General features: G+C 42.1%; 1 protein-coding gene across 1 annotated transcript in view; it reads right to left on the bottom strand.

The window, feature by feature from the left end:
- GPR149 (G protein-coupled receptor 149) overlaps positions 1-7,573 on the bottom strand; it is a 51,068-nt gene extending 43,495 nt beyond the window's left edge. The window contains exons 1-2 of the mRNA XM_042456374.1: positions 5,956-7,573; positions 1,373-1,565 (exon numbers count right to left, since the gene is read on the bottom strand). Coding sequence (XP_042312308.1) covers positions 1,373-1,565; positions 5,956-6,918 — 1,156 coding nt within the window. The 5' untranslated portion in view covers positions 6,919-7,573. The remainder of the gene's footprint in view (positions 1-1,372; positions 1,566-5,955) is intronic.
- Between the last annotated feature and the right edge of the window lie 6,344 nt (positions 7,574-13,917).

The following is a 13,917-nucleotide window of genomic DNA, read 5'->3' on the forward strand; positions in this document are numbered from 1 at the left end:
GCACATCCAACACTTAGGAAGCCCTGTCTGGAAGAATAATATTAGAGCAGCAATACTTTTGTGCAGTTTATTCCCCCAGTATTCAAATATCCAGAATATTTTGGGATGCTCAAATACAGAGAGAATACTGCATTAAAATGTTTGTTTTCTCTCTCAATGGGGAGAAAAATGACAGTAATTATTTGTCCTTGTGTGGGAGGACAAAATCCCCAAAGATGTACATCCCTATCACTATGTGTATGCAATCTGACTCCATCCACCATTCCACTCCTTCATTCAGTCTTCATCCACACTCTTAATTATATGTGTAAATTGTTTATATGTGTAAATCACACTCTTAATTAATATTATAAGACAGAAACATAAACATAAACTATGTTTTACAGTTTACGTAACACCATACAAAAAGCAAGCAATTTTTATACCACTTTCACACTTCATCCCATTTCAAGAAAATAATCAAGTTTTCCATCATTTGTTGCAAGCAGTTCAGCACAAGTAAATTTAAATATCTCCACCATAACAACACTTGACACTCGCTGTAGCTCTAAATGAAGGGTTAAGAACATGTGACCTGTGGACAACATACACTCTAACTTTTCTTGTAGGCAGCAGCCTCCCTACTGAGAAACAACTTCCCTGCAACATGGATCGTACTTACAGGAATGGCCAGAAAGTGTGATTTACCAGAAACAGGATGTATGACCCTTGTTTTAATGATCAATAAAGAGTATCTTTTCAAAAAAGAGAAGCAAACTTCCATTCAGTTTTAACAAGGTACAATACAGCCTCCAGGAGTCCCACGGATGGAAAATTGGTCCCAGAACCCACCAAAGTTCCCCACTCCTGTCTTAAAGTTTACTTGAGGAATCAAGGAAGACATGCATGTTTTACACAGTGTGGAGCCCACACCACACAGAGAAAATGAGAACGGAGAAGATAAACACATGGTCTGCACTGGCACAACATGGTGCAGTGGTGATGTCATGTCATCTCTGGTCACCATTTTTGGCCAAAAACCATCTTTAAAAATTAGGGTGGAGAATTCATCTGGGAGGGAAACCACTGGATCTACACATAGTTTTAGGTGATATGGGGTACTTTTCAGGCAGAAAATCAAGCACATTTTTAAAAAATGGGGACGATTGAAGAACTTGAGGAGACTGCCACAAGATTTTGACCACTGCAAATGTGGGTTTAGGGGACTGCACTTTCTCCAGCATTGCTATAGAGTATGATAGAAAAGACAGTCAAACAACAACACAAACACACACAGTAGCTTCAGTATATTCTACCGAGTCTGATTCAATCTGTTCATAATCATGAAGAATTAAGAGCCTAGACTCCTTCCCCCCGATCCTTCTGTACTTACTCTTGCTTTCTTCTGAAGAGACAGCATAGATGTTCTTTTTGCAGTTGATGATACAGCCACAAGGCAGGTGACTCCAGTGTTCTGACAAGACAAACACTGGAGTGACAGTGACAGCTAGCAAAGTTAGGAGAAAGCTGAATATCTCAAAAGAGAGGCTTTGAAACCCGATGGTATGTTGAACCACCATTTGTATCTGAAAGAAAGAAGCATTTCAAAGAAATTAAGTAGCAGGCAGCTATCTTGAGTAAAGACAATGATAAATCTTGTAAAGAAAGGGTAAACAGAAATGTTACACACACACACACACACACACACACACACACACAGAGTCTCTTTCACACTACCCTATCATAGCACTTTGATAGCAGTTTTACTGCCATGGCTGCATCCTATAGAATCCTGGGATTTCCACTTCATCTGTCAGAGAATTCTAAATAATCCCAACAAAACTACAATGTTCCAGGGTTCCATAAAATGGAGCCATGGCCATTAAATTCTTATCAAAATGCTAGGATTTTGCAAAGCAAAAGAGACCCCACAATTACTTGCACAGTCTCTATCTGTTCTGAAATTTGGGAACAATGAAGACCACAGAACATCTGTAACAACAGAGATTGAGGCCATGATGCAGCCAAATTCTATGCAAGTCTGCTCACATGTAAGTGTAAGTGACTTCAATGGGACTTAATCTGAGGTATGTATAGGGTTGCAGCACTACACCACTCATTAACAGGTTGCAATCCTTTTCATTCAGAGCTCTACAGTTTCTTACAGCCACTACGGTGGACAGGATAAAGGTTTTACAGACTCTATCCACACATGTGAATTGAAAATGTTATTTTTGGAGGGACCCAACTGCCATAATCTCCTAGACAATATTACCACTGGTGCTTTGGTCCAGTGTAATCCAAAAATGTTGCAATCTCAATTGTGAGTCAACCCTACTTCTCCTATCTTGTTTCATCTGTTTCTCTGAAATAGGTTGTACTTATACTCCTCTATTACTACATTCCAGCAATTAAGACAGCCCCCCTAAATCCCCCCCCCCACACACACACACAAATCAAGGCCTGGAAAATCCCTTCCATAAATGTTACAATGGGAGTGCAAAGAAAATGTAAAAAATACATATAACTAGAATTTCTAACTCTGCAACTGTTTTGTCACTATTTTATTTCCAGCATTCTTAGACAGCTCCCCATAGGCCATATGGAACATGCACTAGTTACTTTTCATTTTACGATGTTCTGGCAACTGAGAGTTATTTAATATGTGGTATGGAAGCAAACCTAGTTTTGGCCCTCATGATACATTCAAAAGGGAGATGCAGCTCCAGGAGGAGTGTTCACAAGTGCATATGTTCCATATCCAAGCAAGGTGGGAAGCTTGAGGTGTTTCATTTGACTCCAGCCTTCCCAGGAGCATATCTGGGGTTTTTGAAACTTCCATGCCTCCTTCCCCATGATGCCATTGTTAAATGGTTTTCTCAGATTTCCCCATCATTCTAACAGTATAAGTCTTTTTTCCCATTCTAAAAGTCTTCTGAAGCTTAGTTACACCTCTTCTGAAGCATACTTACTGACTAAAATGGCCTTAAGACTAAATATCCTGCCTTTGAGCCTGCTCATCAATGAAATGTGGACCCTGAGAATTTATCTGAAATTGAATTGAGCTGCTGCTTCACTACCCTTGCTATAAAGTAAACACCTTGTAAGTGTCTGCCTCAAAATGTAATGTGTGAAGTGGTGTCTTTAAAATGCATAAGGACTGTTGAAGCCACTGTGTGGAATTGCATGGCCATATATATGTTCAGGGATTGAATGAAGATGGTGGGGTGGTCCATCATTTCTTTTTTATAATCTCTGCACACTGTGTTCTGTGTGTGTGTGTGTATGTGCATGCACGTTCTGTGTGCCTTCAAGTCATTTCCAACTTATTACAACTCTAAGGCAAACATATCACAGGGTTTTCTTGGCAAATTTATTCAGAGAAGATTTGCCATCGCTATCATCTGAGGATGAGACGTCTGGCTTGCTGAGGGTCACCCAGTGCCCAAGTGGAGATTTGAACCCTGCTCTCCAGAGTCCTAGTCCAACACTCAAAGCACTATATCATGCTTTCTAGTGGAACATAATTCTATATGACCATTCTTTTATCTAAAATTTTGAAGCTGTTAACATATTACTCCTTAAAACAGGAGTGTGACTCATGTGGTTCTCCAGATGTTTTTGAGCGGTAACTCCCAGCATTCTTCACCACTGTCTATGCTGGAGGGCTGCTGGGACTTGGAGTCCAACAACATCTGAAAAGGTTTATGATTTCCAGCCTTGCCTTAGGAATATGCCGGCTGCTTTCATTAACTCCAAAGAGCACCCAATAAAATCCTCAGGACATGTTTCAAAGTGCTCAATAGATAGCTCCTTTATTATAGAGAAAGCCCAACATGGTTTTGCCTGTATATATTTGTGTGGTCTACTTCAGAGGTGATTTGAAATCTGACTGTAGAAATTTCTGAAGCAGAGAAGCCTATTTCATTTGTTGGATATTTTTCTTTATGTCCAACAAAGGGAATTATATTCTCCACTTCAGAAATTTCTGCAGTCAAGATTTCAAATCATCCCCCAAGAAAGCTATACAAAGGATAGATGTATTGGGTTTTCTCTATAATCAAGCATTAATCTATTAAGCACTTTGAGACAAGTATCCAGCTTTTCCTGTGCCTTCATTAACTCCCCCCCTTTTTTTTTTTTGATGGAGAACAAAAGCTCTAAGCTTTTATTTAATTGCCAGTCACTCATTGCCTATTAAATATGTAATGGTTTCAATTAAAATGCATTTAGAGTGTCAGTTGAAAAGAATGCATGCCACAACCAACAGAGGCTTGGAAGTATGTGTTGTGCACTAACTGTGCAGATAAACAATTAGAGAAATGCCGACCAAAAAGATATGCCTACTAAAAAGATATGTAAGCCTTTTAGTCACTCAGGTGCTTGCAGAGCTGTAAACTAACATTCCTGGTAACTGAGCTGTGTGACTTTGAATCCTGACAGATGCTGAAAAGTAAATATTCTAACACAACTCCCATCTGTGCTTCTCAGAGTGCTGGTTGCTTCAAGTGAAACAATAAATATTGATGCCTCAGCTGTAGCAGAGAAGTAGCTTTGACCCCGAGCTATTAATAAAAGTCTTTTGAGGTAATGCTGGGAGACAGAAAGACAAACCCTTGAGATGATGAGAGTGATGACTGATGATTTATACAATGCCTTCAATGAACTGTATTTCATCAGTGAAGAAGCAAGTGCCTGCCCCCATGGAGCTTACAATCTAAATTTCACCAGCACGGAAATGACAAAAGGAGAAGAGGGAAAGTTAATACAGAGTGTTTATGAACTAGTGAAATCACATGTACTTGCAGCTGAAGCCTGTGCACACCTGCTCAGAGGTAAGCCCAACTTATTCAACATTTAATGGGCCTTACTCTCAAGAAAGTGTGCATAGTATTGCAGTCACAGCCTCACTTGGGTGTAAGATTTCAGATTTAACTTTAAAAAAATAGGAGTTTGAGGGTTTGAGGAAAGGATCTGAAGAAACAGAGAAAGCTCAAGTCCAAGGCAACAGTGGATTCACATGTGCTGTGTAGCACTGAATGCAAGATAAAAGGAGGACTTTCAAAGATTCATGCAAACACTGCCTGACCTGTTCTCTGCACCAGCATATTCATCAAGATGATTCTCAGCAAGGCTTGCTATTTACAGAATTTATAAGCAAACATGGTCTTTCATTTCAATTTTACAGCCATAAACCAGTCAATGACCCTAGGAGCTAAGGGTGTGCTTTGCCACTGGTAAACGGGGGGAAAAAATCTTTGGCAGATGCTCTGAAAAAGCCCATATAGTAATCCTGATTCCTGCCTATTTTCCTGGAGCAAAAGCCCCCAGTCCACCCTTCCAACTTGTTTCACTCTTTGAATCATTCTGCAATGTGTACTTGTAGAATGATTATCACAGCATAAAGTCAGAGCCACAATGTTGATTAACCAGAGCCAAGATTGTGTGTCACTGTGTCAGTCACAAAAACCACATGTACAGGAGTAGTACAACTATGAAAACTTAATACAAATCTTACAAATCCATTCATACATACAAATCCGTTCAGCCAAATTTAGATAATCAAGACACACACATAATAGCCTAGCCATTTCTACCAGAATACAAGGATATGGGGGTTCGTGCCCACAGTATGTTTAAGAGGTCATCCTGATCACTAAATTTCCCAGTGTGCTAAAAAAGAGAGATCAGATTAAAATTACTATAATGCATGTCATGAGTCATTGGTGGAGATTCCGCTTAACTCTTGGTAGCTAACAGAAAGGGATAGGGGGGAGAGAGACACAAACCAAATGAGAAAGTAACTTTTATCTAAACTAACTAGTATTCAACACACAGGATAAAAGTTTTTAAGCTCTGTGGAGAAGCACAATGCCTCCTTTACTCTGTGCTTGGGGGCTCATCATTCTAAATTTAACTAGACACTTCCTAACCAGACCATAACAGAGAAAAGAAAGAAACGTGGGTTGTTTTTACCATCATTGGGAGCCAAAGAATTACTTTGGTCAGAGCCAGAATCAGCGAGAAGCGCTTCTGAGCAAATTCCACAGTGAAGTTTCGGCTGTGATATGGTATGTTTTGTGTGCCGTAGCTGTCCACTCTACAGCGGTCATCTGCAGGACCTTGCTGGATCCTGGGGTCAGCGTTCTGGCCAGCATTTTGAAAATGCTTCAAGCTTTTATTTTCCATATCCTCTGGAGAGAGGGGCAGGGTGTGGATACCCACTGGGGGTGACCCAGGCGAGAAATATCCGCGGGTGATTTGATGATAATCATCATAAAGATGCAGTTGTTCATCTGAGCACAACAGCTGATAAATGAGCGGGATGGAGAGCACAAGGAGAAGGAAGAAACACAAGGAGTAGATGATGAAGAGAAACAAGATGTAAGAACTGGTGCAGTCTGCAAAACATCCCCAAGAGGTCGAGCCATAAGTGCCCCAGCCACAGAGAGGCAAAATGCAGATCAGCAAACTGACCATCCAAATGGTGAGAACGGCCCAGATCATGCTCACAGGCCTTTTGGTTGCCCTGTGTCCGGTTTCCATCTTGTTGAGGCTGTAGAAGTTGTATGAAATGACCAAGGAGCCCATCAGATTGCTGGAAAAGCCCTGAAACAAGTAGAGCAGTGCTGAAGTAGTGCACAAAGTCGGGGGGAGCATCTCGTTCAACCACAGCTTGAACATGAAGATGGTCGCCGGCCCCACGCTGATCAGGTCGTCCACAGTCAATGAAGTCACCAGCATGGAAAGGGTGCTTTTGTTTGGCATCCTCAGGAGAGATACCAAGGAGTAGAGGCCTCCCAGGAGGGCCGTGAAGGTGATGACAAAGGTCACACAGAAAAGGAAAAGGTTGAGAGGCTGTTGATTTTGGGGCAGGTCCATGACGTTCTGGTTGAGGTGGTTGGTCCCATTTAGTGAGGCATTGCTCTGAGTGACCATTCTTGGGCCAGGTGAAGAGGATGGGTCTTAGTTTGCCTTCTCCTTAGTTCCAGGAGTTTTCATCTGGTGGTAGCCCCACAGTGGGGTTCTGGTCTCCTTTCCCAAGTTTATCCACAATGGGTTTCTGGTCTTCCTTACCAGGTTTATCCAAAGTGGGTTTCTGATCTCCTTTCCCAAGTTCATATAAACATCAGCATATTCATATTCATTTCTGATCTTCCTTAGTAGGTTCATCTAAAGTGGATTTCTGATCTCCTTTCCCAAGTTGATTCTTGGGCTTAAAGGGGGATCTCCTCTTTGCTTGGAACCCTTCTCAGCAGACACTCAAGTCTTCCCAGCCCTTGAAAGAGCAGGTATACAAAAAGCCCACACACATACACAACCCCCACCCACATCCCCACAAATGCCACACACACACACACACACACACACAGCCAAAGATGCCTGAGCCAGAGGAAGCAGCCCAAGTATGATGTCTTTTCGTCTCTCTTTGGCTGATCCTTCCAGAGATGATCCAAGTAAAGAAAGTCCAAGGCGGCGGCCAGATCGCAAAGAAGAAAAAGCAGCAGCAGCAGCAGAAGCAGAAGCAGCAGCAGCAGCAGCTCTGGCTCACGCTGCTGGCTGAAGAAAGAAGGAAAGAAAGGAGGAAAGGAGGATGAACTCTCTCTCGCCCAGGCTTTGGGGGAAAAAAGAAGGCAGAAGCGGCTCTTGGGTTCGCTCTGCGCTGTTCAGAAACTGCAGGAGGGAGGAGTCAGGGAGGAGGAGGAGGAGTAGAGGCGGCGGCTGGCTTCTCTTGCTGCTGCATCTGCACTGCAGAAATGATCCGGTTTGATTCCACTTGAACTGCCCTGGCTCCTGCTCCGGAATTCTGAGAATGGTAGTTGATGCTTCGCTCTGGTGCCACAACCAACTACTATCCCCAGAATCCCAGAGCAAGAGCATGGAGCCAGGGCAGTTCAAGTGGAATCAAACCGGATCATTTCTGCAGCGCAGATGCAACAGCGACATCCTCCTTCCCCATCTCGGGTTCGATCCCCATCTCGGCTATGGAAACCCATCTTTGAGCAAGTCACACTCTCTCAGCCTCAGGAGGAGGCAATGGCAAACCTCCTGGGAACAAAGCTTGCCCCTGGCCAGAGGCCGACTTTGAAAGGCACACAACAGCAGCAACAAGGAGGTTCCAGGGGAAATCAAAAGGCATTTTATTTTTTGGAAATGCAACCCAGCCCATTGCTCCATCTGCACCGAAGAAAGAATGCAGTTCGACACCACTTCCCTCGGAGAATGGTGGAATCTCCCTCCTTGGAGGTGTTTAAACAGAGGCTGGATGGCCATCTGTCAGGGCTGCTTTGATTGAGAGTTCCTGCATGGCAAGGGGTTGGACTGGATGGCCCTTGGGGTCTCTTCCAACTCTATTCTATTATTCACTTTTGATTGCCAGGGTGGCTTCAGGCGACAGGAGCCTGGGATTTGTAGTCGGAGTGTTGGACTATGACTTTGGAGACCAGGGTTGGATTCCCAGCTCGGCCCTGAAACCCATTGGGTGACCTCCAGGCAAATCACACACTCTCAGCCTCAGGGGAAAGACAGTGGCCAACCTTGGAACAGATCTTGAAGGCACACCACCAACAACAACAAGGCGCTCGTATTCTCTGGCAGCAAAGGCGAGAGATCCCATCAAACTACAAATCCTAGGATTCCACAGTGAGTCACCTGTATACTCTGGCAGAGAAAGCTAAAGACCTTGTAAAGCTACAAATCCCAGGATTCTGTAGCATGGAGCCATGGCAGTGAAAGTGGTGTGAAACTGCATTGTTCCTACAGCAGACATGCAGCTTGTTGGGGGCAGCTGGCTTACATATTGCAAACTGCTTAGGGAGTGTTCAAGTGCATTGATAAGCAGTACAGTATAGAAATGTACTTGCTGTTGCTATTGCTAAGGCACTCCACCTTTATTTTGCATTTGGCACAGTGGGCAACAGTGGCATTACTGAGTGGCCGCAGGGGGTGGGGATCCCACCAGGTGGCACCCTGCTGGGGTCCTCCTGCTGCTGCTGCTGCGGAGAGACAACTGTATGCTCCTTGTGTCTTTGCCACAGGTCATACCTTTAAGTTGCAACATCATACGCACAGCCTAAACATATTTACGTGTGTATAGTTTCATGGGGTTAAAGTTAAAAATTGGGACAATGTGATGTTTTTAAAGAAAAAAATTAAAAAAAAAACAGAAAAAAATTAAAAATTATTTTTTAAAAAAATGTAAAAGTTTTAATTTTAAAATTTATGTTAAAACCTGGGGCCTCTTCTTTTGGCTCCCACTGAGCCTCATCCCACTCACCCCATCTCTTCAGCATTTTAAAGGGACACAGGCCAATGCCACTGCACCCCTTTGTGATGCCCCTTCCATTGACCGTGGTGGCGGGAGCATCAGGGAGCCAAAATCCAAAACACCTAGAACAAGGGTGGGAGTTCTACAGCCTTCCAGATGCTGTTCGACTCCAACTCCCAGAGTCCTTTGAGACAACCTGGCTAAGGATGAAGAGTGTTGGAAATTGTAAAGTCGAAGGCTTTCATGGCCGGCATCCATAGTTTGTGTGGGTTTTTCAGGCTATGTGGCCATGTTCTAGCAGAGAAACTCTGCTAGAACATGGCAACATAGCCTGAAAAACCCACAAAAAACTATAGTGTTGGAAATTACTATTCAACAGCATCCAGAGGTCCACCCAATTCCCATCCATTGTAGAGGGCCACAAGTTGTCCATTCCTAATTGTATACAATATTGTTGTTGTATAATTTTACATTTTGCTTCTCATTGATCATGTAAGTACTATTTATTGATCAAAGGTTTATTTTGTTCCTTTTCATTATTTACTTCTTGGATTTATATCCCACCTTTCTCCCAAAATGGGATTCAGTTTTTGTTGTCGTAAATTGCCATTAAGTTGAATTTGACTTATGGGCAACCCTCAGAATTGGGGAATTCCAGGTCACCCTGTTATCAACTGCTTGATTCTTGGAAGCTCAGGGCTGTAGCTTCTTTATTGGAGTGTACCCAGATTCTTTATTGGAGCCTACCCACCTGTAATGTGTTCTTCCTCTTTTCCTACTGCTTTCTATTTTACCAAGCATTATTGTTTTTTTCCCTAAGGAGTCATGTCTTCTCATGATATATGCAACATCCTCAGTTTAGTTTTCTTGCTTCTAGGGAGTTTGGGCTTGATTTAGTTTAATAACCATTCCTTTATCTTTTTGGCAGTCCATGGTATCTGTAGAACTCTTCTCCAATACCACATTTTAAACTAGTCAGTTCTCTTTTGACGAACTTTCTTCACCCTCCAGCTTTCACAACCTTACACAGAAATCAGAAATACAGTGGTATGGACAATCCTGGTTTTGGTATTCAGTGATATATCTTTACACTTGAGGATCTTATACAGTTCCTTCATGGCTGCCCTTCCACATCTTGACTGCAGTTTCTTGACTGCAGTCTCCATTTTAATTAAAGACTGGGCCAAGGCATGAAAAATTTTAAAACTGTTTCAGTGTCTTTGCTGTATACTTTAAAGTTATATATTTTTTTAAATGTTCAGCTTCAAATCTGCTTTTGCGCTTTCTTCCTTGACTTTCTTCCATGTGTCATGAAAGTACCATGGTGAATGTTCCTCTTTCAACAACAATAAAGCTTACTTGCTGTCAATTTCTAGGCATGTTTACTTGGAAGTAAGTCGCAATGTATCTTATTTGGTTCCACCACCCAGTTATTTAAAATACTTTATATTATTCTCCAAACAGCAACAGTAGGGTATGCCAAAACACAGCTGGGGAAACAGCAGCAGATAAAATACTAAAAGCATCAACAGTGTTTTAAAAATCTGTTATATTGCACATTTAAATGCTTCCCATGGTACACAAAAGATAAAAACATAGGTCCTAAATGGCTATTATGAAAGAGTGTTATAGTAAAACAAAAAACAAACAAAAAAAACCCCTCAACTGTTGAGATCCAGATCATTTCTGATGAGAGTAGAGATGGATGAATCCTTTGTATTGTGGGGGATCCCCACTTTCTTTTAAATTCACTCTCTTTTAGATAAAAGAGAGCAGGGAGAAAAGCTCCCAAGCAGATCTGGAACCTGACAAAGGTATTTCTGTACTTGTCACTCTCTTTGTTTGCAAGTGTTTTCTCCTGTTGCCTTACAGCTTGAGAAAACTTTGAGATAACCCCTCATCCTAGAACTCACTCTCAATTGAGGAACAGAGAGGAGGGAATTTAGATGCAGAATTGGGAGGAGAGTGGAGACAGACTAGGCATGTTGGGAATTACTTTGGATTACCTGGTCCATGACACTGGCCTAAATATATGCTAGTGTAGGGGCTGTGCCCCCAGGCTGAGCGTGATTTGAGTCTGGCAGAACTCAGCTTCGATCTTTTCTGGAGGGATAGGTCTTCTGTTGGTGGAATTCAAATAGCAGAGACCAATTAAAAGAATGGGCTACCAGCACAAAGGTCATTCAAACAGTAAAAAGCCGGTTCAGCCAGTACAAGAAGCTATCCTCTAATCCTGCAGTCCTGGCAACCAACCACCTCCCGAAGTCAGCTGCTGTTGAACATGCACACAGCAGCCAGTTTCTGGAAAGTGTTGGCAACCAGGATTGCTTGTCCCCTGTAGGGCTGCTGTGTGAATGGACACACAGCAGCTGGCTTCAGGAAGGTAGTAGCAGCCATGATTTCTGCAAGGGGGTGGGGAGAGAGGAGCAGTGGAGCAGAATCATACCCAGGCATACATGACTACTTCAGAAGCAGAACTGCAATGAAAGAAACCTACTCCATCAAGGCAGAACTGGAAGACTGAGCACTGATTAATGGATTTTGCCTTTCAATGTGAAAGTGCACCACAGTAACAAATGAAATGCAAGGTGGCAGCAAGAGGACACAAAGTGATGCGACAAGTACCAGCCAAAGATATTTTATTGTGCTAAAATTCTGCTTTTTAGTCTTGTGTGATAAACATAGTCACACTCTTTAGTCTTGTCTGATAAACACAATCTCAAAATCTCTGTTCAAAATTTTTGTAAAAAAAAAAGTGGAGTAGAGAAGGAATAGAGTGAAAGAGGACATGGTTATATCAGATCCAACACTTCCTTAGTTGAAAGACACAGCTACTGTGCTAGCACAAAGTTAAACCAAGTGCAGAGTAGAGTCCTAAATAATTTCCAACATCCTTCATTTGGGAGTGGTTTGGGTTTAACATTGCTCCAGCTGACCTAGTTTCACCTACATCTTGGTGATGCGGGATTGCATTAATCATCCTTAAGCTTGACTTCAACCAATTTCTTCGAATCAACAACTTGCAATGCCTCAGTAGGGCCCAACAGACTGAAACGGTATAAAGACTACATAAAGAGTCAAGTGCCTCCATCATTTTAATATAAATAAAATGTTTAAGATTTTTTTTAGGAATAATGACATTTTTGTTACATTCAGAAGGATGACTCCTCAGGCTCATCTACATTTGTGATATGTTCCAAGTTATATTAGAGTTTTTTTAATCATAGGATTATCGAATTTTAGGGTTGGAAGAGGTTGCAAGTGCCATGTAGTCCAGCCCCTTGCCACACAGGAATTGTTGTTACCGGCCTTCGGGTTAACCCCAACTCATGGTGACCGTGTGTATGAGGCATCTCCAAGACTCCCTATCTTTGACTTATCTGCTTAGGTCCTGCAAATTCAGGGCCATGGCCTTCCTGATTGAGTCCAGCCATCTGGCATACGGTCTTTCTCTCTTTCTACTACCTTCCACCTTTCCTAGCATTATTGTCTTCTCTAATGAGTCATGCCTTCTAAAAAATAATTACTTCTGTAGACAGTGGCCAAAGTATAACAGCCTCAGTTTTGTCATCTTGGCTTCCAGGGAGATTTTCAGGGAGAGGAATACACAGTTAAAAAGCTTATGCAGATGCTAATCTAACCACTGTTTAAAGATCTCCAAAAAAGGAGACTTCACCAGTTCTGAGTCTATTCCACTGTAGAATAGCTCTTATAGTAAATCCTCCTAATGTTTAAGTGAAATCTCTCTCTCTCTTTTGTAATTTAAATCAATTGGTTCTTGTTCTAGTCTCTGGAGTAGCAAAAACAAGTTCACTCCATCTTTTACATGCTGGAAATTATCACATGCCAAATCCACACCGGGATAGAAATGGGTTGTAACTGTAACTGATGGATCTTATCGCACTGCCCCATGCACGGGCAGTAGGCAGCCCGTATCCAACCCTTCTCTAGCAGCTTTTCAAAAAAATCTGTTCTTGTGACAAGATCCATCAGTGATGGTTACAAGTTACATCTATCCTGGCATGGAATTGGTGTGCGATAATCTCTGATATTGATGATAGCCATCATGTCATCTCTCCTGTCTTCCAGCTTCAAGCTAAACATACCAGACTACCTTTATTATTCCTCATAAGACTTTGTTTCCAGACCTTTAACAATAAGTTTTCCTTCTTTCTGTCACTTCTTCATCCACACACTCACCTGATTTTTTTTAAAATAAAACTTCCACAGAAAGGTGGTACACTTTGGTTCATTTGTAGCCATCTGGCATGTGATGTGAGTTGTGATATCAGATGGGATATGTCCAACCTCTCAAACCTTCCAGATATGCTTCTAGATTGTTGCGGTTTTTCTCCCTGTGCCTCCTGAGATTCATTCTCCCTATCCTTGCAGGTGTTCACTCACCTTGGAAAGGCAAACAAGCAGGAAGCAAAAACAAGGAACAGATTGGGTTATTCTGAGGTTGCCAGTAGTTCACCTACTGGGCTGCAAAGTCAGTAGCAACAGCAAAGCTTGACATATCTATCTATCTATCTATCTATCTATCTATCTATCTATCTATCTATCTATCTATCTATCTTCTATCTATTTTCCTGCCTTTCTTCCACTGTGGGAGCCAAGTAGCTTATATGTAGGAGTAAAACAATTCTGTTAAAACCACATGTGGTACA

Source organism: Sceloporus undulatus, chromosome 3 (assembly GCF_019175285.1).
Source record: "Sceloporus undulatus isolate JIND9_A2432 ecotype Alabama chromosome 3, SceUnd_v1.1, whole genome shotgun sequence".
NCBI classification, from domain to species: Eukaryota; Metazoa; Chordata; class Lepidosauria; order Squamata; family Phrynosomatidae; genus Sceloporus; species Sceloporus undulatus.